Source organism: Perna viridis, chromosome 9 (genome assembly GCF_037379345.1).
Source record: "Perna viridis isolate PV_CMFRI_1.1 ecotype Kerala chromosome 9, ASM3737934v1, whole genome shotgun sequence".
Lineage (NCBI taxonomy): Eukaryota > Metazoa > Mollusca > Bivalvia > Mytilida > Mytilidae > Perna > Perna viridis.
In genome coordinates, this window is record NC_142453.1 from 20,757,736 (window position 1) to 20,784,948 (window position 27,213).

At 33.4% G+C, this 27,213-nt stretch overlaps 2 protein-coding genes and 1 pseudogene across 3 annotated transcripts; 2 read left to right on the plus strand and 1 right to left on the minus strand.

The window, feature by feature from the left end:
• Positions 1 to 2,695: 2,695 nt before the first annotated feature.
• Positions 2,696 to 6,381, minus strand: LOC148607275 (uncharacterized). 2 transcript variants are annotated; one of them, XM_088546496.1, is made up of 5 exons: positions 6,333 to 6,381; positions 5,704 to 5,877; positions 5,360 to 5,428; positions 3,092 to 3,328; positions 2,696 to 2,950 (listed from the first exon to the last, which is right to left on the minus strand). In XM_088546496.1, the coding sequence occupies exons 1-5, from the start codon at positions 6,355 to 6,357 to the stop codon at positions 2,712 to 2,714; spliced, it is 744 nt and encodes a 247-aa protein (XP_088402622.1). In that variant the 5' UTR covers positions 6,358 to 6,381; the 3' UTR covers positions 2,696 to 2,711. The 2 variants fall into 2 exon arrangements, with proteins under 2 accessions (XP_088402622.1, XP_088402623.1); XM_088546497.1 differs by having other exon boundaries at positions 5,704 to 5,874; positions 6,333 to 6,371.
• A 3,899-nt stretch (positions 6,382 to 10,280) lies between these two features.
• LOC148607276 (uncharacterized) lies at positions 10,281 to 14,574 on the plus strand (annotated as a pseudogene).
• A 5,031-nt stretch (positions 14,575 to 19,605) lies between these two features.
• LOC148607277 (uncharacterized) lies at positions 19,606 to 26,994 on the plus strand. The gene is made up of 4 exons (XM_088545995.1): positions 19,606 to 19,772; positions 21,384 to 21,474; positions 22,708 to 22,827; positions 26,844 to 26,994. Exons 2-4 carry the CDS (start codon positions 21,405 to 21,407, stop codon positions 26,987 to 26,989), a joined length of 336 nt encoding a protein of 111 aa, XP_088402121.1. The 5' UTR covers positions 19,606 to 19,772; positions 21,384 to 21,404; the 3' UTR covers positions 26,990 to 26,994.
• Positions 26,995 to 27,213: the final 219 nt, after the last annotated feature.

Below are 27,213 nucleotides of genomic sequence, written 5' to 3' on the forward strand. Positions count from 1 at the left end.
AACCTTTCTATTAAAATAGCAAACCCGTTCCATGAGATTTGCATAGATGTACATATTTAGGGTGTTGAGCGAAGCGGTTAATTTTAACAATATTGATTAAAGGTAAAGTTTATAACTGGTTCATTTTTACGGCAATTTAAGCCGGTACTTTTACTCTCCTCAAAGCTATAGAAAGTATATCATGGGTTAATTGTTATTGACGGGTATGTCATGGGGTGGCCCCATTATTCAACTTTATGATGTTTATGACGTAGAAGCACTTGCACGATTTTGTGAGGTAACTGCTCTTTAATTTTCTCGGTATAGTTTTGTTGTGTATTTTATTCCTTACGACATATGCAAGCATATGCAAGCTTCACGCATCTGTATTTTTTATTCAATTAGAAATCTGGTCAATTTACTTAAGATTTTTCCATGATTAGTTTTGAATACCGTCGATTAATGACGAATCATTAACATATTAATTTATTTCATTTGTTCTTTTAAAAATAACGCATATTATTTCGTTTCTTTTGTATTTTTGCAATTTTTAGTTAAGATTAACTTTACTGAGTATTACGCTTAATGTTATATCCGTTAAATGCTAGATGTATATATATTGAAATGTTCATTTTTGTAACAGTGCCCTTTTATTCTGAAATTGATCAATAAATTGAATGAACCCTAACAGCGTTTTGTTTGGAAGACCACCCCAAAAATTAACGCTACCACATATCATCAATGTTCTACAGGATAACCTAGCCATTTTTCCTGGTGGTTTTAAAAAGAGCTTTTCAAGCACTTAACAAGCACTAACCCAATTCAGTTAAAAAATTCCATGAGGTCTGACAAATACTGCATGTTTTAGTAGATTGCCTTTACATAGTTTAAGCATACAATATGTATAGTCCGTCTACCCTTTTCTACGTCTATCAGAAACTTATTAGAGTGTCCAAATTGGTTCTTAAAATATTTCGGGGCGAGGGGAAGCAAAGCTCATGCGTTGCTGTTGTTATTTCAGAATCTGTTCTAAAGGGAGGATGCTTTAAATTCAAAGCAAAGAGAAGCGTAAAATATTTATATTGTATTGAGCCACTGACCCGGAGTCTTCTGTTTTCCTGGACATGGAATTTTTTTGCAATTTTCAACAATTAGCAAAATCTTTCTGTTGCTCTTGATTTATTCTTTATGTATCCTATGATAAAACATATGTACATGCATATAAGGGTGTAAACCTCTTCTAATACTCTGCATTTTGCCTGTTTTTAAGGACTACTCGGTACTCCGAACATTGAGTACCGTACCCTGAATTTTTAAAAAATTGTACCCGGTAATCCAAATATTTCTTACTTGATACTCAATGCAGTTAGCATTACTCGGTACAGTTTTACTGTTAATTTCAAAATTTACTAGCACGTCTTATGATTTGTTCAATTCCGCTGGATTGGATTTTTTTTCAACGTTATTTTGAAATGTTGAAACAACTACCAACAACGATCAATGTCAAAAAATGTACACTGAGATACAAAATTAAGACATGAAATAAGCCTCAAGCTAGGACACTGTACGGGTGCTTGCTGATTTACGAAAGCAAGGATATGGAACCAACCAAGAAAAGTTAAGACAGTTCAAAATAAATACCAGTAGTACATGACAAAATATTTCTAGTAAATAAGAGACCCCCCTAAAGTGTATGCACACCCCACTAACTGATAAGAAATGCCGATTAAGTATTTAATTTCTTATAAAAGGCCATATTTAAGGTATATTCCTTCTCTCCTATCTGCACTGAGGATTGTACCCCAGTCGCCACACCCAATATTTTGATTTTTGCGTCTAGTGACGGCTTTAAAGTTCCAATTTTGTTTTTGTTTTTTTTTTTATATTTTAGATCGTTCAAGTGGGCTTAATAAAAGTAAAATAAATTATTATTGAAACAAACCACAGGAAAACGATTAAGAATTATACATTTTGTTATGTTCGCACTGACCTCCCACCCTGAACTATTGATATGTTTGACCTTTTATGAAACGCTTCCAACACCAGAAACACAATGTAACATGGACGTGAAAAATCATAGAGTTCCGTAAAATAATCGCTTCTTCAAATAACTATTTCATTTTTTTTAAACAAGACCTAAAGTTGACTTTCCTGTGTCCGTACCGCCTCGATTTTGTACCCCCGGTATCCACGTATTCATACCCCCAAATGTGTGCCTGTACACAGTGATATAGACGAAATGTGACAAAGACGAATGCTGCTTTCAATAGTTGTTAAACCAAAATTAAGGTAAAAAAACAATAGGAAAACGAAAAAAATAAACAGAATAACTGAATGAATCTAGCTTCTCATTAATCATTAAAAGAGAGAGAGAGAGAGAGAGAGAGAGAGAGAGAGAGAGAGAGAGAGAGAGAGAGAGAGAGAGAGAGAAGAAACGTAGAGAAAACGAAAAAAATAAGCAGAATAACTGAATGAATCTAGCTTCTCATTAATTATTAAGAGAGAGAGAGAGAGAGAGAGAGAGAGAGAGAGAGAGAGAGAGAAAAGAAAAGAAACGCAGAGAAAAGCATATTATTATGCATGAAACATTTACAATGTATGTTCACCGAAGTATGTACCACATTTTAGTTTTTGCACATTTACAATGTAAAAGTTATTACCGTTTGGATACTCATAATGTTTTAAAAATATTGGATTGCTACGTCAGAACACGCTGTTCAGTTTATATTGATTTATTTTGAGCAAACGACACAGTATACCTCAGTTCCATCTTTGTATGGTGGACATCTGAGGCTTCCACATTTAGCTCTTACTGGACAGAATAACCCTTCATTGTCATTGGAGCTCCTACTGTCCAGGGGCTCGGCGGTTTTGTCAATGCAGGTGTATTCGCTTCTGTAAGCAGCTTTGTGGTTTGACGTTAAAAATCCACTATACTCCACATTCCAGCCATCGTAACACGTCTTACGCCCTACAAAAGTAAAAAATGTAACATATTTTCATTAAGATTAAAACTTTTTTTGCTTGAATAATAATAAAATAAGTAATATAACAAACAATGACATCAAAATTTCTAGGTGAATATCCCCCTCCAAAAAATGAATAGATATACCTGGAATCATGATAACAGACGATGCCTGTCGTCGTCGACAAACTGCACATGGCACTTCTTTCTGAAATAAACTTGATGGTAATCCAGATGTTTTTGACGGACTTGCAATCTCATACTCTGATCCGTACAGTAAATCATTTGGATAGGAATAAGCATGTCCGTTCTCCGGGTCATTTGGTAAGCATAACGTATTAACTCCTCCGCCTACTACATCATGTTTCATGCCTCCAGCTTGTCCTTGTAATGTAATAAACATCACAGAAATGTAAAGTACAACGCATTAATGCACAAGTATGCAAGATATACATGCAGGACTGAATACAACTTTAATGTCGGTCATTATTATCCCACAAATAAAATACCTGGTCGAACTATGGCTTATGACTACATGTACGTCTTAAAATATTATAGAATTCAATCATACGAAATTATTTCTTTTATGACATCATAAAATGCATACAGACATACTTGAATAGCTGCGTAATTCTGTAAAGGTATACACGTTACCATAAAAATAAAGATGTATCCGTATATATCATATGTTTAGATAAAAATATACACTTTTTGTATATGCATTATAATTGTTTGTTTAAACCCTATATCATTTGCCCTATATCGCATACCCTGTACTACAACTGTAGACCTATATATCGCATACATTATATCGCACCTCTAGACCTATATCGCATACCACAATACTTGTTACTCTCGTAGTGGTATTAATTCAATGTGGATCCTGAAAAATTCGAAAGATCTTTTGGAGACGATCAGTTCAAGAATATTATCTGAACATAATAGCATTAAAACCTATGATTTTTCAACACTGTATACTTCTATTGCCCATACTCAGTTAAAATCCCGACTTAAAAACATTATACATCGTTGTTTTTCCAAAAAAGATGGTACACCTAGATACAAATATATAGTTCTTGGTAGAGATTCCTCATATTTTTTAAAATATAGTTCCAAATCATCTTCCGAATATACAGAGGAAGATGTTTACAAAATGCTGGAATTTTTAATTGACAACAACAAACGGTCGGCATTCCAATGGGAACAATTTGTGCTCCTTTACTTGCTGACCTATGCCTTCACTCTTATGGGGCTGACTATATAGCTGATCTGGTCCAAAAGAAAGAATATCGTTTGGCTAGATACTTTAATCTCAGTTTCCGCTATATAGATGACGTATTATCTTTAACCAATCCTAATGTCGGGGATTTGATACATCGCATCTACCCAAAAGAACTTGAGATACAGACACTGTGAAGTCAGCCTCATATCTTGACCTACTCTTAGAAATCGATGGTAAAGGAAAACAACTGACCAAACTTGATGACTTTTCATTCAGGATTGTTAACTTTCCTTTCATCTGTGGCAACATCCATTCAGCACCTGCATATGGAGTGTTTATATCACAACTCATACGTTATGCCAGAGCTTGCCGAAACTACGCAGACTTTTTGTATCGAGCTAGAACTCTAACAAATAAGCTTCTGGAACAGGGTTATGTTGCTACAAGATTGAAGTCGTCACTACAGAAGTTTTATGGTCGTCCTCATGAACTCGTGGATCGTTATGGTGTATCCATCTGCACCATGAAAAGTGATTTATTCAACGGGTCACAGTTTTCCTTTCCTCGTTTGTCTATCCCGGACTTGATTTTTTATGAGCAACTCGGCGGGTGTTTCTAGAAAAGCAGAGGACGCTTACCCTACCGGTGCACCTGGTCCATGCTCCCAGTTTTCAGTGGAGTCCGAGTTGTTCGTTTGGTTTTGTTACTTTGTATGTATGATTTTAGTTACTTTATGTTCTTTGTTGTGTATGTCTGTTTTCCATGTCTGTTCTTTGTCCCTGGATTGCATTCTTTTGATTACCGCTATAACCTTGGTTCACTTGATTACTGTTATATCGCACCCCCTTTATTACTCCCCTTCACCATGCAACCATACTTAAAGTAGTTAAATGTATGATATAATGAAAATGACATGTCAAAATCTGTATTACCTTCCGTATCAACCCTCGACCTATATCACCCCACGGGCCGGTGGTCCTTGTGATATAGGAGTCACTGGTTGATACCGCATGCGATATAGTTTTGACATGTAATATGAGGTATTGAATGTTCATTCCCTAAAATTCCTAATGCGCATCGGTTATAACCTGAAGACCAGCACACACACACACACACACACACACATATATATGACTGAACACAGTTTGTTTTCTAAGACCTGAAAACGTCAGTAATTTTGATCAAATATTCACCTGAATACACCAAATCTGTCGAATTTGGACAGGTTTTCCGTCCCCATCTTGTGAATGTCGTACCAATATCTATATAAAACATAAGTATTTAGCTTCCGAGGCGTGACATAAATTGTCGTAAGTCAATTGATATTTGTGTACGTTTTTAGAGGTGCAAAGTGTAAAGATCACTTAGAATAATTGCGAGTTTATAACGACAAATCTTCGCTCAAATTTCAACTAGTTGGCATAATTTGTAAATGACGATAGTTATTTGCCGAGGCTATAAAACATACTGGATATTTATCTTAAATTTTATATTTGTATCAATTAATAATATTTTATCCGAAAACATATACACTTACCAGTTGATTTGCTTGGAACTTTACCTCCCGACTTCCGGGAAGAGTATAAATAATGCTGCATCATGTCAATTAACAGTTGGTCCGATGGAGTCAGGTTGTATCGTTTACAGTCATGACTGTTAACAGACATACTGGCCAAGAAAAACGTCAATGCTATTCTAATAACCATATCTCCTAAGAAAATTTTTAAACTCAATCGTAGTGAAGATAGGCATTTGTAAAAACATGTCTACCCACTTAGTTAATCGAAAAAAAGCCAAGCAAACAAAAAAAAAAAACAAAAAAACAAAAAAAAAAAAAAAACAAAACAAAAAAAAACAAACAAAAAAACAAAAAAACAAAAAACAAAACAAAAAACAAAACAAAACAAAACAAAACAAAAAATAGAAAAGCAAACAAAAAACGAAAAAAAAAAATTAGATAAAAATAAAACTAAATAAATTAATATATATATAAGATAAATACATAATAAAAAAAATGACATTTGGCTTTGTGCAATAAATACCATCTCCAACCAATGTAAAGCATTTGAATAGAAGCAACGATGCATTTTAAACAGTTCATGTGTTACAAACTAATGCAATGAAATGTGAAGTTCAAATTGCGGCAAAGTTTAACATTGACTATACCACATGTTTTTGACCGCTTCAACATTCACTGAGTGTTTGTAGTACGAATAGAAAAAAAGAGTTTTTGTAAGATGAGTTCTGTAACAGATGTGATATCCTAACTACAATTTTGCGTGTGTGTCTACTGTTTGATTTTTGTAGTTTATATAGTTTAGGTATATATTTTATATTAGTATACCATAGACTGAGTGCTTTAGAAAACTTTTTGTTTTGCATTTGTATATACTGTGACACATTTTGTTTTACTTGTGCTACAAACGCCTCAATTCCCGCATGATTCAGGACAAAATGCAGAATATTTGTCAAAGCTGCCTTATATAATCCTATATGTGTGTAAAGATATTTTAGGTCTTTTAAATGTTCTTAAAAATTAAGAAATAAGCCAAGTGTCATACTGTTACGTGAAATATGTAAAGTATGCCCTTTCGATTTATATTCTGCACAATTTTTCGAGCTGAAACTGCTTTTAATTACTGCATGCATTTTAATGCAGTAGATTGTCTACTGTCTAACTGCGTTGGATCTTTACAAGACCCGATTGAGACTTGTAAAAGATGTTCGCTGTTCGTGTTCGGCAATTTTGGTTAGATTTGTGTACCCCGCTGGTTTTATCCATTTCATAGCATTGATATTTTTTGCCGGGTGACCCCACTTTTCTTATCATTATTTCATTTAACACACGTTAGAATGTTATGTTGGAATTTTTATGAAATCCTTGTTAATTTTGCAGTATTTTAATAAATAAAATCTACTGAGAGTATACTTATGAAACATCAAGAGAATTTTTTTCCGCCAAAATTTCAAATGCTTATATCAAAAACTTTTTTTCTTATAATATTGTTTTAGCATGAAAGATCTTAAAGAATTTCACACCCTTTAACATCCTTGTTTTTCTTTAACAGAGTAGTGAACATCCCAGTTTTTAGTGGAATCCGAGTTGCTCGTTTGGTTTTGTTACTTTGTATGTATGATTTTAGTTACTTAATGTTCTTTGTTGTGTATGTCTGTTTTCCATGTCTGGTCTTTGTCCCTGGATTACATTCTTTTGATTACCGCTATAACCTTGGTTCCCTTTATTACTCTTTTCCAATACGTCATATTGGCTCAGGCCAATTTAGATTTTAATCAGGCCAAAATGACGTATTGGACGGAAAAAAGCCGTATTAGCCAACTAAATTCCGTATTGGACGGCTACATCCCGTATTGGTTCACTTTTGTATTTTTTATAGTATCGACAGTTTTGATCATATTTAGGCTAATATTCGAAAGTTAGATAATAATAATTATTATTAACCGACTTACTACAATATGTATAGAAATGCCCATCCTTTATGAACCGAAAATTTCGACAACTGGTCATTACGAACCGGAAATTCCTATACCCATTCATTACGAAATCACAGTCATGCATTACGAATTTCAAAACTGGGCATCAATACGGGGCCATTATGAACTAAATCAAAATGGCGTACATTTCTTAAAATTAGTGACAACTTTAATGAAGAGTGACCTAATAATTTAATTACTTAGATTAGGATATGTAATGTTCGCTTAAAGATGGTACTGGGCATAAGTATAATAAATTGTTAGGTTTGCGATTTGGGAGGATCATTGGAAAAGACAACAAAAATGAAACCTCGAAATGGGAGCACATACTTTTCTATACAGAAATGCTAAAAAAGGCGACTTTCGTGTTTAGTGATTTTTAAAAACGGAATGTGAAGTCAAATCTCATTGTTTTGCACGAATCTAGGTGTTGAAATTAATCTTCAAAGTAAATTTCTTTTCTCCTTTAACTCTCCTACCTTGTGCGCTCCTCTGTCAAAACGACATTAGAAAATAGCTTGATTCCAGATGAAAATGCACACACGAGAATTGTTAAATATAAACAAAAATAGCACGCACGCAAGAATACAAAAGCACGCAAGGAATCATATGTTACTTTTGGAAAAGAAATTCATTACAATTAAAATAAAGTCAAACATTCAAAATAAGTTTGAACAACACACAAGAATAATTCAATACAAGCAAAAAAATGGCACACACGCCAGAATATTATAAGCACGCAGGGAATCATTGCTCTTCAATAGAGGTTCTTTATTCATCATGAAGGCACACAAGAAATGACAAGTTCATTATGCACACAAGCTTCTGAATCAATTATAGTATTTCGGCACAGTTGAATTACGGGTTGTTGTACTTGACTCTAAGATCAGTAGTCAAGACAAAAGTTCAAGGTGACATGAATCTGCGCCGCGCTTTCGCCATCAGGAAAGAATGATGGATTCACTCCATCAAATCAACTGTACAACCGTGTCGGGGGACATCATTACCTACATAGATCGTCAGGCATCACAATTAAGGCATACAAGCTTAAGCTGAAAATAAACACAGAAACAAAGAGCAGTACATGTTTTCTAGAACATATATAAGTTTGCTTCAGGGTGGGAATGGGTGCTTTATTTTACTAATCTTAAAATGAAACAACAATGTATTGGTGCGTACCTGTCAGAAGTTTGCAGAAAAAGGTACCGGAAATCCCGGGGCGATCCCTTTTATATCGATTAAGGGAAGTATCTCGCTAAAAGGTACCGATTTTGCGCCTTAACATTAATGACCAGTGGACAGTTTCAAGCAGACACAGAAGAACAACTCAATCGCGTTTCATGATAAATGTATTTATTCTGTTAGTCGAATAGATGCTAGTATGTCACTAAGTGACATGTGGACTTGAAGTATTACTCGTCATTTTCCCATTTGATTTTGGCATTATCATCTACCATATTCATCTATCGAAAGATAAGGTATGCATGATAAAAAATTACTCAATTAGTTAGTTTGCCAAATTCAATAGTTTGAGACTACCCCTAGGACTTTATTTTTTATTTCTTATTTGTATGATTAAAAATTATTATTGCCATAGAAGTAAAAAACCCACTTTACTTTTCTGTAATATTCAAATTCACTTTTTTTGTAGTCAATATTTACCAGTTAATTCGTATAAACTGATAAATAAAATAATAATTAAAAAAATAACAAATACAAAAACAAAAACAAAAACATCAAGTATGATTCTCTAATTTTGTTCTTTTCAAAAAAAAAAAAAAAAAAAACAGAAAAGAAAATTGTCAAATTTGCAAGAACCGTTTTGTATTGAAACCGTCACGTTTTACAAGATTACAATTTTGAAAGGTATAAGCGATCTAACTTTTGAAAGGGATATTAGAATAACATATCTAATATGAATATCACATGCAGAAAGACAAGCAGGTAGTATGTTTGCATGCAAAATAGGATATCCCAGCTGTTGGAACGTGTATTATAGAAAAAAACCACGATGGTGATTTGACAATCCAAAATCTTTCTGTGTGGAAACAGTAAAACTCAAGGTAAATTTAGTTCTTATGAACATGCTTATAATTTGAATACAAATAGAATAAAGTTAGCTGTGCTCTTATCTTCTAACAGACAAACATTTTAAGATGAAGTGCATTATTGTCAATGGCGCTTAATATTTTGTTTTATTTTCACAATACAGGTATCATGTTGTTTTTGTTCATACACGTTTATTATGAATTAAGGTACCCTTGGGCCAACATCTAGTATTTTTAAATATTATGATGTGAGCATTGAGTGATTCATGTGAAATAAACGTCTTTAATATTCCATTTACATGCATTTTATCGATAAAAAAAATATTCTTTAAGGCAGTATAATATAATTCTATCTTCTAACTTATCTTTTTCAACAACACACAAATTTGATTACTTGTTTATTTATTTGCCCTTTACCATGTTTTATTTCCAATCTTATTTATTTATCTTCCCTTTTTTTGCAGTTTATATACATATATTTCAATCATCGAAGGTAAATATTATCTTTCATTATGAAAAGGTAAGGTACACAAACAAACTAGTTCAAATCTCAGTTTGCTAATTTTCAGATGATGGTTATGATAAATGCAGCCATGATAGTTTTGGTGTTTAGCGTATACGTCAGCAGTCATGATTGTAAGAGGTACAATCTGACACCATCGGGCCAGATGTTAATAGACATGATGAAACATTACCTTCATTCCTCCAGGAAAACTGAATGCAAAACTAAGAAGTTGTCAGGAGGTGACATGAAATGCTGCCAACAGTCATTTTCATCCTTAACCAATTATTTGTTAAAGCATCTTCTTTTCTGTACATGTAATACAGACTAAGATCAGTCATCCATAACATTTAGGAAATAATTCATATACTACCAATGGAGAAAATCAAATACGTACAAATTCGATATCTGTATAATTCTAATATTGAAAACCAACGCAAATTTTCATTTGTCTTTCGAAACACTTTGTTTGGTGTTTATTAAAACAGTTTTTGCTGCTCTGTCGTATTATCAACCTAAGTTTAACTTGTATATATAGTACGGGAAATTCCTTCAATAGCCTTTTGATAATTCAATCGTCAAAGTTTGGAAGCAATAATTTGTGTATCGACAGTGATATTATTATCATGTTTTTTTTTGTTTTTTTTTTAAATTCGGGTGTCAATCATATATTTCATATGAAATTTAAGACGTATGAACAGGAAACATATACTTTTCGTGTTTTATTTTAATAATGATGATTCATGTTCAAATTCATTTGGGGTAACTCCAGTCATGTTTTCCCCATTATGTAAAGAAAGCATATGATTAATTATTGACGAGAGCATTGCTGTTACCAAATTGTTTTCTTCTACAATATATATGTGTTCTTTATTTAAATTTACTTGACATAAACTCTTGTAAGTATTATCATAAACAAAAATAATCATTTCAAAAAAAACAAAAAAAAAAACGCTATTTATAAGAAACAATTTTGTTCACATGATTACATAATAGTTTTACGTATTTATAGTGTTAACCAATTTCTGTCGTACCGATGTTCTTTGTTTTGTTGAACGATACGCCTCCGAAGAGATTGTAATAGTTGTATTTTCTACTTGATCCATCATACCTATGTATAGAAAAAGTATCAATATCCGGTTTGTATCTTCATTCATGAGCTAAACAAAATTCTATTTTCGTACACGAAGAAGGGTTTTGTAAATGGATTTGAGAACCAAACCAGTCTTTGAAATCATTAGCTAGCTTTGATGTTTCAAAACAAATCGAATCAGAAGTTTTTTCTTGGATATGGATAGTCAAAACAGTCAACAACTTCTGAACAATTTGGACTAAAGCTTTTCGGACCATGATAATAATACGGACAATTAAAACCTGATTGAAGGTTATTAGAATAATAGGAAAGATCGAGCGAACAAATTTAAAGGTGGTACATGTATAAATTTGCTTTTCATCGGTAGCGTTTCAAGATTCACCTGTTTCATTTTAGACATATAGTTTAATAGTGGAATGTAAGAATTTCAAGTGTTTCAGCGAATAATGTATGACATAATTCGCTTCCCATACATAATAGTCGACATGTCAGAGTTATACAATCGTCACTTTCGTCACCATAACCTGTTGGATCATTTAAAGATCATTTTCAATAATGATAATAAAAGAACTTGACCTTCAATGAATGTTCTTTGAGTCTTAATAATGGACTGTCCTGCGTTGCCTAGTCATGATTTCCACGCATTGGCACTCATACTACCTTTTCTCTTACAGAAAATTTTACTGCTCTTTTGTAAAACCACCAAAACTTGTAAATGGATCATTTAGTTATATTTGTGTTTTTTTTTTTTAAATTTTATAACTCGCCAATTTTCGCTTTTACCTTTCCAGATTTCGCTACGACATATACACAATGGGGTCGCAAAACATGTCCTGGTTCTGCCGAGATTGTGTATTCAGGTAAATATTTCTCAATGTATACCCCAACCCAAACCATATTTTAGCCTTAATTGGAACTTTAATACATGTGTTTACTTGTTTTTATGACATTTGAACTAAATTGTATTTAAGTGATATCGGAGTTTACGCGGGTAGTTACCTTACAACTTTATTTTCGTTGTTTAAAAAAAAGGTGAAATGATTTGAGATATATATGCGAAAAATATGAATGTGTTTTTTAACATTTGTGATAAATATTGGAATAAGGCAAGAAATGACACGAACCGGCGATCAGCACCCTTATACAAATGCACATGACGCTACACAGTCTCGTACGTTTTTGTACCATTCTTTTCATGCTAATGCATGTTGTAATCAATTCCTGAGTATATTTTACAGCGAAACATGTCTTAAAGGCACTCTGAATATTCCAAAACGTATTTAAACCTTACATATATAGACACTTTTAACCTTGTGAGAACCTTGGCAAATCGAAGAATTCTTGTCTACACCGAATTGATTTAAGGGTCCATAAGGGTTTAAATCTGACAGGCTTCAATGTATATATACACAGGTTTAGCTCATATCATAGGTAAAGCATGGTGTTCCCCAAATGTGTGTATTGTATTTCATACATCATAATTTATATACACTGTATACATGTATATATATTCAATATAACTAAAATATTTACTAACTGTATGACATGATTTATAAAGTAAGAGTTATCACTCTATTATTATGCACTTTATGTAAGGCAACAGTAATCATGGTATACAAAGTTATGTTTTTAACAGGTTACATTTAAAAGTGTTTACATGTCGTCATTGATATGATTGTCCAAGTATCAGATTGTAGGTGACATTTTTTTACCATGATATAGTATTTATTTACTTATGTTCATGTTGACATTTTGTTTAACATAGATGGCAAAAAGGAGTAAGTTGTAATGATTTAAGTCGATTTTTTTCTTTCTGTTCCCTTTTTAAACCATATTACGCTTAAACAATGTATCAGTTTTACACGCACATTGAAGTCTAGTGAAAGTATGATTCATTTCTGATATATATGTACAGTGATCATCTAAGTAGAATAATGATTTTGTAATTATTATTAATAATTGAAAGAGTGAATAACCAAAATATGATCACGAGTACCGAAGAACGTCCAAATTGAACGAATACATGGAGTTTTAACTTGACACGAATACTTTTATTTTGGTTATTCACGAGAAATAACTATGCATCATATATTTTGTATATATATATAGCTGTTTTTATCCATAATTAATAGTTTTTATCAACTTTTTCCAATGTTGTGATCACTGGACTGATATCTGTATATTGACGTTTTTGAGGGAGAAAGTCTGGCTCTCAAATAACAGAATTAATTTCACAATATAATTTTCAAAAAATTAATAAACAAGTCATCTAGTTAAATCACTGCTTTCTATATAATAAAGGTTAACGTTGCGAAATGCGAAGAGCTTACAATAATGTAGCATCAATAAACCCTATCGGTTTTGGTCTAATCTAAAAAGTGTATTTGTTACATTAATATTTCGAGTCGAAGAAATGTCAATTGTATATATAAGTATAAGTTTTTGTAACAATCAGGCAAAATGGGAAAACAATTATAAAAAAAACGTCGATCTGATAATATAATTTCCCTAAAAGATACAGGAAGACTTTATTCGTAATACCTGAGCATGGTGAAGTTATCTTTTAAGGCCAGTCTGGAGGTATGAAACACAATGTTCAAGGTGGAGGGATAAATACACTATGCCTTCCAAAAGACCCTGAAAATGGACCTGCATATTCCTACGACAATGATGTGCTTTACGGGTTAGAGTATCAACATGGCGGTTCCACTAAACTGTCTGGACTACCCTAAAGTTTGTACCAGAAAGAAGTGCCATGCGCTATTTGCCGGCGACGTCGTGTGTCGTCTGTTATCATGATACCAGGTTCGTTTGACCAAATATCGTTAGCTTTTTTCGCTTTTTTACTATTTCTAACTAGCATTTCAAATGAGGTTATGCAATGTTATTGGTTCGAAGTCGATTATTTAAGGGGTATATTTCTAATATTATTTATGGAGTTCACTAGGTATTCTCTATGTATTACTAGTCCTTTTCTGATGCCGCTTCAAAGTGTGAATCCAAAGCACGTCCTAACATTATCAGTTTTAAACTGTTTTTCTTGAATTTGTGATAGGACATAAGACGTGTTGCAAAGGTTGGAATACGAATACGGCAAACCATAAAACCCGTTACAATTACGACTGCCTGGACAAAACTGCAGAACCACTAGATAGCAGAACGACTAACGATAATGAGATGTTGTTATACCCTGTTAAAGCAAAATGTGGAAGTTTGAGATGTCCACCGTACAAAGATGGAACTGAGATTTACTGTGCTGTATGTTCAAAATAAAAATGATTTTGATTTTTCTATTCGGATTACTTTATTTTTGAAACAGATGATTACTTAAACAATGTAAAATAGTCTTTAAAGAATAATCAATAAGTTACTTAAATCCTTACCAGGTCCTTAATAAAAAGCAAAACATTTATAAATATGAATAAGTTGCCCAAAAAATCAAAGAATATAAACATTCACGTTGTCAAAAGTATCAGGAAGTTTTTTTCCCGACAGTACAATCATATCATCTTAGTTTTAAGTGTTTTTTTCTGTTTATCAGGAAAACAGAAGAGACAAGGTTCAACCTGTCTCGTCGTTTGATTTTATTTTGCAATTATGTAGTTTTTTAATAGATGATGACAAAAGATATCTAGGACATATATAGATATTTTAGTGTTGAAGACTTGTTTTGTTTTCCTGATTTAGTAAATGTTTTGGTGTTTACCTGCCAATAAACTTTTCAAAACGTCTGAAAATGATTTGAGAAATTTATGGCATGCCCAGTGTTAAATATCTTCAGTGTCGCGCAATGAGAAAATGGCGGATTGGAAAGGCTAATAAAAATATCATATTGACTGCCCTGCATATAATATATTTTAATTTAGACTTATCAACTGTTCCATGTGGGACCAAACAACGTTATTTCATGAATTTACAAGCGTTATTCGAAAGGGGAAAACCCAAGCATTCTGAAAAGGTAGTTTGAACAGAGAGTAGAGTGGAGTGTTGTTAGATCCTACATGCAGTGACTGCATGGAACAATTGATAGGTCTAATCACAATTACATTGGTCCTGCATGAAGCTTGATACAGGTAACAATGTCAGTTCATATCATGATATAATTTGATATATACACTAGAATTGCCACATATAATGACCGTTCGATTGCACAAAGTGAAAATTGGTAACAACAACATTACCGAACACTTATCCAATCCATAATCAAATCAAGTCCATAATAAACCAAACAAAATAGATATTACATCAATGGAGTAGCTGGTAGCACAATGATCCTGACTTCGTTCAGGCATTTCAAACGAAATGGTGATAACGTCTAGGTTTTACAGCGCGTTAAACATCCATCTTCAATTGAGGTGTGAATATACCGGTTGAGATTTACTAGCAACATTGGTATACTGTTATTTAAAACATTTAACATCATAGAAAATCCATGCAATGTTTTAAACATATTAAACAATTGATTACAGTCGCCTGAATTTATGTAAAAGGTCACGTGCATTATTGTTCTTACAGTAGCACTGAATTATAGGCTTAACATGTTCATATCTATCATAACTATTCGGACCGCTCCATTATGACATTAAAAATGTCATGTTACATCACAAGGTAATCACAAAATAGAATGTATACATGTAGGGATTTCAATTTCAAATTTCAAAGTAATGTGATAAAAAAATCTAATACTTGCTTTGCCATTTTGATTTTGAGCTGAGCACTGTGTAAATACATTGTTTAAAATTCCATGCACATTTAAAATAGCTAGTTAGTAAACGTGTTATGGATTTTCATAAATCAAGGGAATGACGTTTAGTCGATTGCGTGGCCATGGATCATTACATTCCCCCTTTAGCCATTATAACAGACATTTGACATTTAACTGTCTATTTATTGAAACACTTTCATTTATACTTAAATTAAACAAAATTAAAAAAAAGAAGATATATCTACTAATAAATGCACTAAAGGATACTTTGGTATTTGTAAAATCTGCCTGTGTGCATGATAGAATGAGTTTTTATTGTAAAATACGTCTTACTATACAATTTGCAAAACATGCTATTGAAAAATCCCAATAATTCATATGTGGAGCTTGAAAAAAACCCTCGCTAGACGAGACACCTACCGAAAGACACTATTCTCCATACATGTATTTAGCTGACTTTGTATTTATATATTCCCTATAATGCAATGTATTATACACATGCTTTAAGAATGCTACCATATCCAAGATAAAAAGATAATCGTTATGAGACGTTTTTATATTTCAATACAGTGACATGAATGAACGCTCTCCCTTTTTCCGTAAAATAAAACTTAGGAATGTATTATAAACAATTTGTATGTGAAAATACTTTACTCAGGTTCTTCTTAAACAGTGATTGATTGATTGATCGTTGGGATTTAACGCCCGAGCAGTAATATTTCAGATGTATTCAGGCGTTGAACATGAAGTGGATGATAAAATGAACATGAAATGATGATGAAATGAAAAATGGGATGGGACACAAGGATAATAAGGTCGACAAATTTTGATTGCCACTGGAAATAGGGAGAGGGTAGGGTCGGACAATTTTACCTCCTGTGGCGGAGCCCTATGGTTCCTACTCCAGGAGAATACCATAGTAGGATTTTTGAATGTGCGAAGAACGTGACATCTTTCCCAACACGGTGCACCACTATGGTTTGCGGTCAGGTTTTCCGTATTATAACCCGACAACCCCAGCACGTAACACGCCAGGGGTACCCCATTCTACCATCTAGGGCACACAACCCAGTTGCTCTGTGGGCAGAGCGCTCTAGCCCCCGGCTAGGGTTCTGAGCACTATTTAGTCGCCTTTTACGACAAGCTTAGCGCTGCTGCAGTCCTATTGTTTCGACAACCGGACCTTCACGGGACTCTTAAACAATGAGTAATGTTAGTGTATTGTAATTGTTTTAGTGCTGATGTGACCGCTGATTTACCGATTATACTTTACGACAAACGTGATGACTTTTCATTCAGAATTGTCAACTTTCATTTCATCTGTGGCAACATCCATTCAGCACCTGCGTATGGAGTGTTCATATCACAACTCGTACGTTATGCCAAAGATTGCCGAAACTACGCAGACTTTTTGTATCGCACTAGAACTCTAACAAATAGGCTTCTGGAACAGGGTTATGTTGCTACAAGATTGAAGTCATCACAACAGACGTTCTATGGTCGTCCTCATGAACTCGTGGATCGTTATGGTGTATCCATCTGCACCATGAAAAGTGATTTATTCAACGGGTCATAGTTTTCCTTTCCTCGTTTGTCTACCCCGGACTTGACTTTTTATGAGCAACTCGGCGGGTGTTTCTAGAAAAGCAGAGGACGTTTACCCTACCGGTGCACCTGGTCCATGCTCCCAGTTTTTAGTGGAGTCCGAGTTGCTCATTTGCTCTTGTTACTTTGTGTGTATGGTTTTAGTTACTTTATGTTCTTTGTTGTGTATGTCTGTTTTCCATGTCTGGTCTTTGTCCCTGGATTACATTCTTTGGATTACTGCTATAACCTTGGTTCCCTTGATTACTCTTACAATAGCATGCAAATGCTTTTTAATCACCACTCGTATATTCATGCCGCAATGCAAGAGTGACATTTAACTAGATACTAGATTTAACACACCATTTCGGTTTAAGTGCCTGTACCAAATACCAATTGTTCCGGTGGTGTAATATACATTTTGATAGATTTTGTTAGAAAGGGGATTTGAATTGTACATTACATTGTTGTTTCATCTTATTTCCGTATATAAGACCTATATTATTAGTCTCCGAATAAAAAGTTCATTTTAGAAATCAAAACTTAAATTTTCGATAATCTACTACAGTATCTAACTAAAGGTCAAATGTTGATACATCTGAATCGTTAATGAAAATATAAGATGCTTCTGAATAAAACTCCGAATAAATTATTTTCATTTGCTACCGTTCAAAAACGGTCAATCATCAAAATTCGATTTGAGGACGACTAATAGTCAAATCTGCCAGTCTAATGTGAATTAAAATAGTAATTTGTTAAATGCAGTAAAATGTGGATTTCTTAATATTGTAATGATCTTATTTTTGAAAAAATAGTTTCTTGTTTTTGTTTTTGTTTTTGTTTTTTTTTTTATTTTTTTACTTTTTGTTTTTGTTTTTTGTTTTTTTTTGTGCATTTAGTTTTGGTCGTTTATTCATTACAATTTTACTGTTTTGTTTTGTTTGGTTTTGTTTTCTTTCCTCATTTTTCTTGCTGTAGAATTATGGCTAATTGAAACCATATTTGAGTAAATTGGTTCAAAATAACGGAGTACGTCTTAAAGTTATATCACTAGTGGCTTATATTGGTAACTAACTAGGTCATGATTGAAAAAGACCTGATTCTTACAACGACAGACACTAACGCTTCAGTTCTGACATGACTTAGTTTGCCATCGACCATGAATAATGAATTCCAGAATGATAACCACCTTTAAAAAGGGAAATGAAAGTAATGCACAAACAAAGCATTACCAATGGAAATGACTACCCTGTAAGCGTTCATCACTGAGTATCCGTGGCAAAAACACATCAATCGGGCTGTTTCTATTGTGATGGGGATTTTGCAATGAGGAATGGGGACAATGGGAAATGAATAATTGGGGATGGTATATGGTATCTGGGGTAAATGGGAAGTTAAAACCATTCAGGAGCGGTTAATTTGAAGCAAAATAATTATACTTTTTCTTTCATTATTGCGGCAAATTAATTAAGCATCAGATAAAAAATGTTCATTTAACTGTCCTATAAATGTACACAGTTTGCATCATATTGACAATCCGCCTAATTTTTTATTTAGTAATATTTTTAAAAATACTTTTTATACTCAATTTGTTTTATTTTCATTTTATCAGCAAATCGGTACTTGTTTGTAGAAGAGTACTGGGCGCTTATCCTCATAATTCCTGGTCCATGATCCTGGTTGTTTTAATGAAGGCCGGGTTGCTCATGTACCTCTTTTTCTTTGTATATGTAATTTTATGTTTTTTGTTGCGTGTGTTTGTTTTCCCGGTGCAGGTTTTGACCTCGGAGTGCACTCTTTTGATTTTCACTCGAATCTTGGTGCCCATGATTGCTCTTCCATAAATAATTTCATGAAACGTTACATTTTATATCCATGTCTTATCTGAATATAGTTACACTCTTCGACCATTATAGCAAATGTAAATGTGATTAAACATCTGCTTTTATATAAGTGTTTCTTGTTTCAAAGATAATACATATTAAACGGAACATAAGTAAAGTAATTATTATCTTATTATATCACACTAAGAGAGGAAGGCACAAACAAAGGATTACTTTATGTGAAATTGTCCAAAAGGACAGAAGAATCCATCAATACACGACAATCTGGTTGGCGGTCTCATTGGGAAAAGGGAGAACAGTTATAATTTTTATTGGAAACTTTAACTATTTTCACTTCGGTAAGTACCTGTATGGTTTGAAACAAATTGATTTAAATTATCCAAGTACTGACTGCGACTCTAGTGAATTGAATTTTCGAATTTGACGTCTACTGCTGCCCATTACTCTTATTTGGCAGTAAACCAGGCTATGGAATTACCCCCCCCCCCAAAAAAAAAAAAAAAAAAAAGTGTAGAAAGTCACCTCCGTTTGCTTACATTCTTAAACAAAACAAAGTCAAAATCAGGAATATAAAAAAGATCTATTGACCTTGTCGTGTTTCCGTATGGAATTTTTATGTGGAAATTGTTGGTGCAGTCATTGGGGATAAAAACAACATATAATGGCGCTTAAGTTTCAGCTTCTAGCATTGTCAATAAGTAATTATATGGTAATTAATATGTTTCTTTGTTTTTCCTATCAAAGAAGAAGATATCAAGATTGCACAGATTTAAAAATGTAGTTTTATTTCATTTAGTTTGATGGGAGAAAGAGATGATAATGTATTTTTTTAAAAAATAGATGAATATCTGTTAAATATCTGGAGTGCCTAAGATTATTACATTAAGAAGTAGTCAAGGGAACCAAGATTCTAAAAAGGACGCAATCTGTGGACGAAGGCATGACGGCATAAAATATCCAAAATAAAAACAAAAGTAATAAGTACAAAAAAGTAAATAACGAGTTACGTCTTAAAATCATATCAGTAGTGGCTTATATTGGCAACTAACTAGGTCATGATTGAAAAAGATCAAAGTCTAAAATGACAAATGGAGGTCACGGTTTAAAACTTAGTGAAAGATTGTAAATTGTAATTAAGTGAAAGTCTTTGTAAGAACTAGGCAACATGGGAATATTCAGAAAGATACATGCCAAAACCTATTAATCAGACAATATATGTTTAGTCGAAGACGATTTCTGTATTTGGAAAGACCACAATTTTGTTCTCTGCATCACTGGATATATTCAGAAATTTACAACAGAATGTTAAAAAAAATAGTTTTTTTGACAGAGTTGGCTGCCCTTGAAATGCTTATTTTCAGTGCATTTCAATGGAATTATAGCTCAAATGATATGGACAATTTTGCCTTTTTTAACTTGATTCTGAAGGAGCAAATAGTCAAAACACTAACAAAATTGTGTTTTTTTTCATGCCATGTTTCAATCACCCCATGTTTCTTACAAAGACAGACTAACACTTAAGTTCTGACATGACTTAGTTTACCATCGACCATGAATAATGATAACCACCTTTAAAAAGGGAAATGAAAGTAATGCACAAACAAAGCATTACCAATGGAAATGACTACCCTGTAAGCGTTCATCACTGAGTATCCGTGGCAAAAACATATCAATCCAGCTGTTTCTATTGTGAATGGGGAATTTGCAATGAGGAATGGGGACAATGGGAAATGAATAATTAGGAATGGTATATGGTATATGAGCAACTTGGACTCCAGTAAAACTGGACGCATGGACAAGGTGCACCGGCAGAGTAAGCGTCCTTTTCTTTTCTAGAAACACCCGCCGAGTTACCCATAAAAAGTCAAGTCCGGGTTAGACGAAAGTGTCGCTTTGATTTTTCATAATAACTGTTTTGTTATATATATCTCTGAACTTACTTTCAACAGGTAATAATTGCTGTACTAAAGATGTTTGTAGCAAAGTTTATTTTGGCATCACTTGTCATCAAACTGTCATCCGAACTTCATTTAAGCAATGGTATGAATTTATGTACAATGGTTATTAAGGAAACGAAGATTCAAATAGTAATCAAAAGATAACTGATCCATGGATAACTGTACGACAAAAAAAATATATACACATAACATAAAATTTGAAATGAAAAAAAAGGTGTAATCACTAAGATAAAATGAGCAATCCGGACTCCATAAAAAATGTAACATTGTACATGTATCGCACCACATAAACAATAAAAAATCGTAACACTTTTCTTTTAACAAACAAATCAGGGTGAAATAATGTTTTATTGTATGGATTTTGTCTATCATTGAAGACCGTGTGATGACCTGTATGAGTTTAATTGTTCGCTGCTTGGCATTTTGTGGAAGACTATTTATTTAGCAATTATACTACATCTCGTATTTTTATAAAGTCAAGATAAGATTATAGACGAATACATATTCGATTACATGTACCCATCCTTTTTTTAATATAGATTTTGTTTTAAAATAATTATATTTTCCATAGCAGTAGATTATGACGTGTTACGAGTAATTGTCTCATGCTTTGTCAAAACAACCTTTTAACAAAATGAAATTAGTCATCATTCATATTTAAAAACCACAAGATATAGCGAGTGCTTTAAGGATCAAAATTTCACAAAGAAGTAGACAAATGGATTGTATTTTTGTGTTATGAGAGCATATTTCATATGGTGTAGCATTTTTCATTGGATATCATGATCACTTGATTCAAAGGAGACTTCCGCAAGTGACATTAAATACATCCCTTTCGATGAAGTAAAAAAAAAAAAAAAAAAAAGTGCGTAACCATTGCACATCAGTTTTTGAATTATTTCATTAAATAAAAATATGTTGAAACAAGTGCACTGGCGACCAAAGATATAATAATAGGTTACAGAAATGTAGCTACGTAAGAGTCCAGTGGAATTGTGATTGCAACGATATGTTACCACAATTAATAGTTTATGTAAAACAAAAATGTGCAAAATTGTAATGACGCGTATTCATTGTTGCCAATAATTCTGTGAGATCATATTTTTAGACTCTTTAGGTTAAATTTTTCAGTCTTTTTGAATGAATGTGCCAAATATTAACAGGCTATTTCAGACTCTTAAAATTGCTTTTTTTAAAAATATCTCTTAAATCATTTTATAGACGTTTTAATATTTACGACTTCCCTTGTATAATTTTACGTAAACTATGTGAAATTGGACCGTTATTCTAGTCATGAATATTTATTCTTCAACAGATGATCGGCGTTGCACAGCTGCAAATGGAATATGTGTAGCCAAAGATAAATGCGATAATGAACCGATCGTAGGAATTCATTGCTGTAATGGCAATATCTGCTGTAAAAATTCAGCGCAATGTATGAGTATAAAATATTAATAGGAGATGTACCTAATGCATTAAATGTACTTTATATATACCGATTCATGATACAAAACACAATTTAAATGAATGTACTGATATGTCTACGTGTAATACATCAACATTTATGTTATAAAGTATATTAATGAGTTTCTATACCGGTTCATGAATAATTTTCACTATTTAAAAAAAATCTAACTGAAATTTGTATATTATCATTTGGTAATTTTTATAACCAACAAGAAAAAAATTGTGTAGGTCACGTAATTTTGTAACAATCAAAGTTTAATATTTGCACGCGTCCTTAGTCGTTTATCGTCCAATACATTTTCGAATTGACGCTCAAAAAGTTTGTTTTACGAAAGGGTTTTCTGTTATAACCGATTATTTTTCTTTATTTTTGTATATGGCAACATCCATTCAGCACCTGCATATGGACTTTTCATATCACAACTCATTTTTTATACCAGAGCTTGCCTGAAAGCAGATGTTTTGTACCATGACGTTTTACAATTAGGCTTTTTATACTAAAGAAACACTCTTTCATGAACTTATGAATCATGATGCTTTTTCGGTCTTCACCACTAGAACTGATTTGTTTACACCACTTTCACACCTCTGGGTCGATACCTCTGCTGGTGGATTTTGTCCCCGAGGGTATCATCAACCCAGTAACACAATTTTTAAAATTAATGGTTTTAAAATGAGGAATGGAAGTAAAACTGGCTCGGACGTCGCCCGGTATAAAAAGGTCCGAACCTGACAGCAGGTCGGACATTCTGTTGTCTTGTAAGAATGTGGTGTCCCCAGATGGGAATCTTAGCACACTCACATCTTGTATGGAAAGTGCCCCGACCAATTCAACTAAAAGTACCCAATCACACGTTCAGTCTGCAGACCATCTATTCCAGTACAAACATTCGGACTATTTCAAAATTGTCAAACCATGTCTTATCACTTTAAATGATATATTTGACGACAACGATGACGAACAACATCGTACCATATCAAAATATGGTATTAAAAATTGCAAAACATGCAACATTCTTATAACCGACCCTTACTTCTCCAGTTCCCTTACAAACAAAACATTCCATACACGAAGTCACGATGACTTAAGTTGCAAATCAACAAACTTAATATATGGATTAGAATGAAACTTATGTGGTTTAGTTTATGTCGGAGAAACGCACGAACGATTAAACAACAGAATGTGCTGTCATCGTTTGGGAATTAATACCACCGAATTCCCGACAGTTTATCAACACTTTAATCAACAAGATCATTCAATCCTCTCTATGAAAGTTCGTATTTTAGAAAAAAAAATTACCATCCTACGAACAGTCCTGTTCCAAGTAAAAACTATCGTAGGGAAAGAGAGGAGTACTGGATACGCAGACTAGGTACTGCAATACATTATGGATGCAATGACAACATCAAAAGTATAGGAATCCTTTCAAGCCAATATAACTATAGCATAAATGATGAATTTATGTGACAAAAATCCAAGACGGGAAAGGAGTCATGGCCATCGCCACTATACGTCACCTAGGTAACACGATGTCTCCATAGATGGTCTCCTTCCTTTCATACAAAAACCTCTGGGACTTCATCACATTAAAACTTTATTATATATCTCTCACTCTACTACACCCCCATTACAAAACAAGTCTCGACACTCATGTTTCTGACCCCACCTTATCATTATACAGACTTGGTGCCATCATTTTGGATATTGGTTTCCACAGACTCTTTAAACAAGTTTCCATAAATTGGAATTATAACTTTAAAGTTCTTATGGATGCCGTCGAGGACTATGCAAGAAAATGGATAAAACGAGAACAAGAAGACATTGATTCTCTGTGGTTAAAGGCCGTGAGGTCTTTAATTTTGAAACGAACTTGAGTTTTAAGTAGGTCAATGACTGAAAAGATTACATCAGTTTTCAAAAATCCCGATGTAGCAAAAACATTGTCTACTATACATGACAAATATGTTGTCGTACCAGCAGACATAGCCCAAAACAACATTGTTTTTGTCTGCAAAACGTTTTACATCCAATGTTTATTATCAGAGGTTGACCAGAAAATAATAGCAGTGATAAGACCTATACTACTACCACACTCTCCAAAGAAGAGATTGTAGAAAACCATAAATCTGTGCTATCCTCTTTTTGGTCTCTCTACCAAGGACGATGATAGTGATTTACCGTCTATTTAATGCATTCCTAAACTCCACAAGAATCCATACAAAAAACGTGTCATAGCTGGATCTGCAAAATGTACCACCAAACCTCTTTCATAACTTTTAACTTCTATACTCACAACTGTATGCAGTCCTACCACAACACTTGTTACCCCCGTAGTAGTATTAATTCAATGTGGATCCTGATAAATTCCAAAGATCTTTTGGAGACAATCAGTTTAAGAATATTATCTGAATATTATAGCATTAAAACCTATGATTTTTCAACACTGTATACGTGCACTTCTATTCCCCGTACTCAGTTAAAATCCCGACTTAAAACATTATATATCGTTGTTTTTCCAAAAAAAAAGATGGTACACCAAGATATAAATATAGTTCTTGGTAGAGATTCCTCATACTTTGTAAGAAATAATTTCAAATCATCTTCCAAATATACAGAGAAAGATGTTTACAAAATGTTGGAATTTTTTGTTGGACGTGTTTTTCAACAAACGGCCGGCATTACAATGGGAACAAATTGTGCTCCTTAATTTGCTGACCTATTCCTTCACTCTTATGAGGCTGGCTTAATAGATGATCTGATCCGAAGAAAGAATATCGTTTAGCTAGATCCTTTAATCTCAGTTTCCGCTATATAGATGACGTATTATCTTTAAACAATCCTAATTTTGGGGATTTGATACATCGCATCTACCCAAAAGAACTTGAGATAAAGGATTCTACAGACACTGTGAAGTCAGCCTAATATCTTAACCTACCCTTAGAAATCGATGGTAAAGGAAAACTATTGACCAAACTTTACGACAAACGTGATGACTTTTCATTCAGAATTGTCAACTTTTCTTTCATCTGTGGCAACATCCCTTCAGCACCTGCGTATGGAGTGTTCATATCACAACTCATACGTTACGCCAGAGCTTGCCGAAACTACGCAGATTTTTTGTATCGCGCTAGAACTCTAACAAATAGGCTTCTGGAACAGGGTTATGTTGCTACAAGATTGAAGTCATCACTACAGAAGTTTTATGGTCGTCATCATGAACTCGTGGATCGTTATGGTGTATCCATCAGCACCATGAAAAGTGATTTATTCAACGGGTCATAGTTTTCCTGTCATCGTTTGTCTACCCCGGACTTGACTTTTTATGAAAAACTCGGCGGGTGTTTCTAGAAAAGCAGAGGACGCGTACCCTACCGGTGGACCTGATCTATGCTCCCTGTTTTTAGTGGAGTCCGAGTTGCTCATTTGCTTTTGTTACTTTGTATGTATGATTTTAGTTACTTTATGTTCTTTGCTGTGTATGTCTGTTTTTCATATTTTGTCTTTATCCCTTGATTACATTCTTTTGATTACCGCTTTGGTTCCCTTGATTACTCTTTCACACCGTGTCATAATTTTTTTTCTCGTTCGTCGACGTGACATTTCATGAGCACTTTGCCAAGTGTTTCTGGAGAAGCAGAGGAGACCTCCACTACCAGTAGTAGTGCACCTTGTTGTTAACCCTAGTTATTAATGGAGTTTGGGTGTTTTAGGTATTTCATGTCATTATTTGTAAGCGTCTTTTTTTCATGCCTAGTCTTTATTCTTGGAGTATTCCTATTGTTTATCTGCGATAATTGGATCCCTTGATTACGCTTTTGAATTTTATTTTTGACACTATATTTGCCTATATGTATGAATATGGGCTTAATCTTAGAAAAAAGAAATACATTAAAACTCAGATTTAGATACGTCTATTGTACAACCAAGTTATACATATACGATATGAAATGATTATGATAATCTGAAAAAATGTATCATTTTAGGTGTTAAGGCCAATGAACGATGCAGCAATGCCCAGAATGACCGAGTGTGTGTTTTTTCGTGTGGTGGCGTTGGTTTGCAACCAGTCGAAGCTGATATTGGCTTAGAATGTTGTGCGGATCTTACTTGTTGTCTTTATATAAATTAAAATATAACGAATATCTTTTCTGAAATTGTCATTACCTTAAAATGACTCACAAGAAGGCAAAAAGAAAATGTATAGATAATGTAATTGCCAAAAATAGAGTGTTCCTTTTTTGAACGTTTGAAATTTGGTTATTTCGAATCCAAAAGTATACGAAGTGGCTTTCCTTTGCGACATACATTTTAGCACATCCACACTTACCGCTATTATACGCCAAAATCAGAACC

Excerpts from the sequence above, each read along its gene's own strand:
- LOC148607275 (XM_088546496.1), bottom strand. The coding sequence starts at position 6,357 with ATGTTGAAGCGGTCAAAAACATGTG. Across the intron at positions 3,329-5,359 it reads GACAGATTTGGTGTATTCAG|GACAAGCTGGAGGCATGAAA; the intron begins GTGAATATTTGA and ends TTACATTACAAG. Across the intron at positions 2,951-3,091 it reads GTCTGTTATCATGATTCCAG|GGCGTAAGACGTGTTACGAT; the intron begins GTATATCTATTC and ends TTACTTTTGTAG.
- LOC148607277 (XM_088545995.1), top strand. The coding sequence starts at position 21,405 with ATGTTTGTAGCAAAGTTTATTTTGGCATCACTTGTCATCAAACTGTCA. Across the intron at positions 21,475-22,707 it reads CGAACTTCATTTAAGCAATG|ATGATCGGCGTTGCACAGCT; the intron begins GTATGAATTTAT and ends ATTCTTCAACAG. Across the intron at positions 22,828-26,843 it reads CTGTAAAAATTCAGCGCAAT|GTGTTAAGGCCAATGAACGA; the intron begins GTATGAGTATAA and ends GTATCATTTTAG.